The sequence below is a fragment of the Nerophis ophidion genome, linkage group LG01 (assembly GCF_033978795.1).
Source record: "Nerophis ophidion isolate RoL-2023_Sa linkage group LG01, RoL_Noph_v1.0, whole genome shotgun sequence".
NCBI lineage: Eukaryota > Metazoa > Chordata > Actinopteri > Syngnathiformes > Syngnathidae > Nerophis > Nerophis ophidion.
In genome coordinates, this window is record NC_084611.1 from 14,922,796 (window position 1) to 14,928,795 (window position 6,000).

At 38.7% G+C, this 6,000-nt stretch overlaps 1 protein-coding gene across 4 annotated transcripts in view; it reads right to left on the minus strand.

Moving 5' to 3' along the window:
* LOC133550820 (FK506-binding protein 15-like) overlaps window positions 1–5,254 on the minus strand; it is a 57,684-nt gene extending 52,430 nt beyond the window's left edge. For 2 of the 4 annotated variants that reach the window (XR_009806386.1, XM_061896897.1), the window contains exons 1-5: window positions 5,051–5,254; window positions 922–990; window positions 735–844; window positions 544–661; window positions 415–484 (exon numbers count right to left, since the gene is read on the minus strand). Coding sequence is in view for 3 of the 4 variants with exons in the window: in XM_061896897.1 (XP_061752881.1) it covers window positions 415–484; window positions 544–661; window positions 735–844; window positions 922–990; window positions 5,051–5,100 (417 nt within the window). In the remaining variant the exon portion in view is untranslated. The remainder of the gene's footprint in view (window positions 1–414; window positions 485–543; window positions 662–734; window positions 845–921; window positions 991–5,050) is intronic. The other 2 variants (XM_061896880.1, XM_061896888.1) reach the window with 2 other exon arrangements.
* Between the last annotated feature and the right edge of the window lie 746 nt (window positions 5,255–6,000).

The window sequence follows — 6,000 nt, forward strand, 5'->3', positions numbered from 1 at the left end:
CAATATTAGTATTCTTATTATTATCAATAAATCAATAATAGTATTTGTAATATCAATTAATCAATATTAGTGTTCTTTCCATTGTTATCAATAAATCAATCTTAATATTCCTATTAATATCGATAAATCAATATGAGTATTCCTAGTATTAATAAATCAATATTATCATTATTATCAATCAATTAATATTAGTATTCCTATTAATATCAATAAATCAACATTAGTATTCTTCTTATTATTATCAATAAATAAATATTAGTATTCCTATTATTAATAATATCAATAAATCAACATCGGTATTATTATTATTATTACCAATAAAAAAATTGTTGTATCATTATTATCATTATTACTACCAATACATCAATATTAGTATTCTCATTAATATCAATAAATCAATATTAGTATTCCCACCTCCTTGGTTGCATGCTGGCCCAGGATGGCGGCCCCCAGCTTGCCCTGCTTCACATATTGTCCATTGATGCTGCAGGAGGACAGTTCAGGTTTGTGTGAGCGGTCAAAGGGTGAAGTCCAGCTACTCACTATCGAAAGGCCTGGACCGCCGTGGCCAATAAGACTGCGGGGACTCCAGGTGAGACACCAGGTGAGACTCCAGGTGAGACTCCAGGTGAGGACGAGGCGGCCGTCTGGAGGCCGGACGCTGTGGAACAAGATGAAAGCTTCAGCGAGCAGGTGGACTTGCAGGTGTGCTCAGCAGCAACACCTGCTCTCACCTGCATGGGAGCTCTTCCTGGGCTGTTTGGGTGCCGTGTACTGGAAGGACTCCTTCCCTTGGTCTTGGTCCTGGTCTTGGGCCAGGCCAAACAAGGAGGCCAGCTTGGCACTACAACAAACACATGTAACTTTATCACCTGACATGATCAATAACACAATACAACAAACAATTTGGGTGCCGTGTACTGGAAGGACTCCTTCCCTTGGTCTTGGTCCTGGTCTTGGGCCAGGCCAAACAAGGAGGCCAGCTTGGCACTACAACAAACACATGTAACTTTATCACCTGACATGATCAATAACACAATACAACAAACAATTCAACTTCATCACCTGACATTCTCAATAATACAACATAACAAACACATTTAACTTTATCACCTGACATCATCAATAACACACCACAACAATCACAATTAACTTCATCACCCAACATGATCAATAATACACCACAACAAACACATTCAACTTTATCACCTGACATGATCAATATTACACCACAACAAACAATTCAACTTTATCACCTGACATTATCAATAATACACTACAACAAACACATTAAACTTTATCACCTGAGATAATCAATAATACACCACAACAAACACATTTAACTTTATCACCTGACATCATCAATAATACACCGCAACAAACACAATTAACTTTATCACCCGACATGATCAATAATACACCACAACAAACACATTTAACTTTATCACCTGACATGATCAATAATACACCACAACAAACACATTTAACTTTATCACCTAACATGAGCAATAATACACCACAAAAAACACATTCAACTTTATCACCTGACATGATCAATAACACAATACAACAAACAATTCAACTTCATCACCTGACATTATCAATAATACACTACAACAAAACATTAAACTTTATCACCTGAGATAATCAATAATACACCACAACAAACACATTTAACTTTATCACCTGACACGATCAATAATACACCGCAACAAACACATTTAACTTCATCACCTGAGATGATCAATAATACACCACAACAAACAAATTTAACCTTATCACCTGACATGAGCAACAATACACCACAACAAACACATTTAACTTCATCACCTGACATGAGCAATAATACACCACAACAAACACATTTAACTTCATCACCTGACATGATCAATAATACACCAGAACAAACACATTTAACTTTATCACCTGACGTGATCAATAATACACCACAACAAACACATTTAACGTTATCACCTGACGTGATCAATAAAAACACCACAACAAACACATTAACTTTAGCACCTGACATGATCAATATTATACCACAACAAACAATTCAACTTAATCACCTGACATTATCAATAATACACTACAACAAACACATTAAACTTTATCACCTGAGATAATCAATAATACACCACAGCAAACACATTTAACTTTATATCCTGACATGATCAATAATACACTACAACAACCACATTTAACTTCATCACCTGAGATGATCAATAATACACCACAACACACACATTTAACTGTATCACCTGACATGATCAATAATATACCGTAACTAACACATTTAACTTTATCACCTGCCATGATCAATAATAAATTACAACAAACACATTTAACTTTATCACCTGAGTTCATCAATAATACACTACAACAAACACATTTAACTTTATCCCCTTACATGATCAATAATACACTACAACAAACACATTTAACTTTATCACCTGACATGGTCAATAATACACCACAACAAACACATTCGACCTCATCACCTGAGATGATCAATAACACACCACAACAAACACATTTAACTTAATCACCTGACATGATCAAAAATACACTACAACAAACACATTTAACTTTATTACCTGACATGAACAATCATACACTGCAACAAACACATTTAACGTTATCACCTGACATGATCATAAGACACTACAACAAACACATTTAACTTCATCACCTGACATGATCAATAATACACCACAACAAACACATTTAACTTTATCACCTGACATGATCATAAGACACTACAACAAACACATTTAACTTCATCACCTGACATGATCAACAATACACCACAACAAACACATTTACAGTTGTGCTCATATGTTTACATACCCTGGAAGAATTTATGATTTATTGGCCATTCTTCAGAGATTATGAACGATAACACAAAAACCTTTCTTCCACTCATTTTTAATGGTTGTCTGAAGGTATTTATTGGCAAACAACTGTGTTCACTCTTTTTAAATCAAAATGACAAAAGAAAGTACCCAAATGACCCTGACCAAAAGTTTACATACCCCAGTGACTTTGATCTGATAACATGCAAAAAAGTTGACACAAACATGTTTGAATGGCTAATCAAGGTTCCAATCCTCACCTGTGACATGTTTGTTTGTAATTAATGTGTGTGTATAAAAGGTCAATAAGTTTCTGGGCTTCTGACAGACCATTGCATCTTTCATCCAGTGCTGCACGGATGTTTCTGGATTCTGAGTCATGGGGAAGGCAAAATAATTGTCGAAGGATCAGCGAGAAAAAGGTAATTGTACTGCATAAAACAGGAAAGGGGTGTAAAAAAGATATCCAAGGAATTGAAAATGCCAATCAGCAGTGTTCAAACGCTGATTAAGAAGTGGAAAATGAGGGATTCAGATATACCAGCAAAGATTTCAGCCACAACTGCCAGGAAAATTGTTCGAGATGCAAAGAAAAATCCACAAATAACTCCAGTTGAAATACATGACTCCCTGAAAAATTGTGGTGTGGCTGTTTCGAAATGCATTATAAGGAGGCACTTGAAGAAAACTGGGCTGCATGGTCGAGTTGCCAGAAGAACCATTAAGCATGAAAGAAAAAAGTTTTTTTGTGTTATCATTTATAACCTCTGAAGAATGGCCAATAAATCATAAATTATCCAAGGGTATGTAAACTTATGAGCACGACTGTATGTATCACACACACACATTGCAGGCATAGTAACATAAAACAACCTAATATACCGTATTTCCTTGAATTGCCGCAGGACATATAGTATGCGCCTGCCTTAAATTACTGCCGGGTCAAACTCGCTTCCCAAAATAATTACCGCCTGGTCCAACTCGTGACACTTCCCCTGTCATCATTTTCAAAATGGAGGAGGCTGATTTCAATACCGGTCATTTGAAATCGCACAAAGGGAAGAAGATTAACAGTTCGAGATGCCACCTCAGTAGAAGCATTTAAGTCTCACCTTAAAACTCATTTGTATACTCTAGCCTTTAAATAGACTTCCTTTTTAGACCAGTTGATCTGCCGTTTCTTTTCTTTTTCTTCTATGTCCCACTCTCCCTTGTGGAGGGGGTCCGGTCCGATCCGGTGGCCATGTACTGCTTGCCTGTGTATCGGCTGGGGACATCTCTGCGCTGCTGATCCGCCTCTGCTTGGGATGGTTTCCTGCTGGCTCCGCTGTGAACGGGACTCTCGCTGCTGTGTTGGATCCGCTTTGGACTGGACTCTCGCGACTGTGTTGGATCCATTATGGATTGAACTTTCCCAGTATCATGTTAGACCCGCTCGACATCCATTGCTTTCCTCCTCTCCAAGGTTCTCATAGTCATCATTGTCACCGACGTCCCACTGGGTCATTATTGTCACCGATGTCCCACTGGGTGTGAGTTTTCCTTGCCCTTATGTGGGCCTACCGAGGATGTCGTAGTGGTTTGTGCAGCCCTTTGAGACACTAGTGATTTAGGGCTATATAAGTAAACATTGATTGATTAATTGATTGAGCTATTCAGTAGGATTTAAGGTCCAAGCTTACATCGCACTCAATTTTTTCCTGCATGCCTTTGGTAAGCGCCGGAGTGAGAAGAGGTTTTGAAATAATTAGCGCATGCTTACTTTTACCGCATGCCTTTGGTAAGCGCAGAGGTAAGCGAAGAGGTTTTAAATGAATAAGCGCCCCGGCGGAAATTCAAGGAAATACGGTATACATTTTTATTTCAAACGGAGCTTCATAAATCCTATGAAAAGTTCTGTCTAACAGTTTTGCTACAATATCTTGAGGGTCTGTAAAAAAAAAAATAATAAAAAAAGAAGTTGTGTACCAAAATGGGCCCGGGGCCACACTTTGGAGGCCCCTCAAGTTACAGTATCTTATGTGTCTAATGATACTGAGTTAGTAATGCGGAGACATTGACTACAACGAGTGTGCTCCGTGACGCAAATGAACTCGAATGAACTAAATCGTGTTTTATTGTGTCTAGTAAAAAGGCTAAACACACACATGCTAACTAGCTAGCTTAGCTCGATGGCTAACATTCATAATACTCACCCGCCTGACGGTAACAAGAAATCTCCATCTTCATCATCTCCAGCGAACATACTATGAGTTAAAAGCCAAGTGGAATCAAATAAAAAAAAAATTTAAAAAAAAAAGATGCTGTAGTGATTGGAGTAGTTATTATACAGTTTTACTTGGTGGAAGGGTTGAGTTGTTCTTCCTGCTTGTGTGGAAGTCAGCTGACATCCCACCTGATTTGGATGCAATTTGTCACAACTACCGCTAGATGGCGGAAGAGACGAGGCTGTGCCGTCCTTAGGTTTTTCCATTATGGCAGGGGTGTCAAACTCAAACACAGAGTAGGCCAAAATTTTAAACGGAACAAAGCTGCGGGCCAAGGTTGAACACATTAACCTTTTAATAGGGACCCAAACAAGTTTTGCATTAAATATTGAACAAGCAAGGCTTACGTAACTTTAGTGACATGCAAAATCCAGTTTCAATCAATCAATCAATCAATGTTTACTTATATAGCCCTAAACCACTAGTGTCTCAAAGGGCTGCACAAACCACTACGACATCCTCGGTAGGCTCACATTAGGGCAAGGAAAACTCACACCCAGTGGGACATCGGTGACAATAATGACCCAGTGGGACGTCGGTGACAATGAGGACTATGAGAACCTTGGAGAGGAGGAAAGCAATGGATGTCGAATGGGTCTAACATGATACTGTGAAAGTTCAATCCATAATGGATCCAACACAGTCGCGAGAGTCCAGTCCAAAGCGGATCCAACACAGCAGCGAGAGTCCCGTTCACAGCGGAGCCAGCAGGAAACCATCCCAAGCGGAGGCGGATCAGCAGCGCAGAGATGTCCCCAGCCGATACACAGGCGAGCAGTACATGGCCACCGGATCAAAAATAATAATAATAATTAAAAAAAATATCAATGGCATCCATCCATCCATCCATTTTGTACCGCTTATTCCCTTTTGGGGTG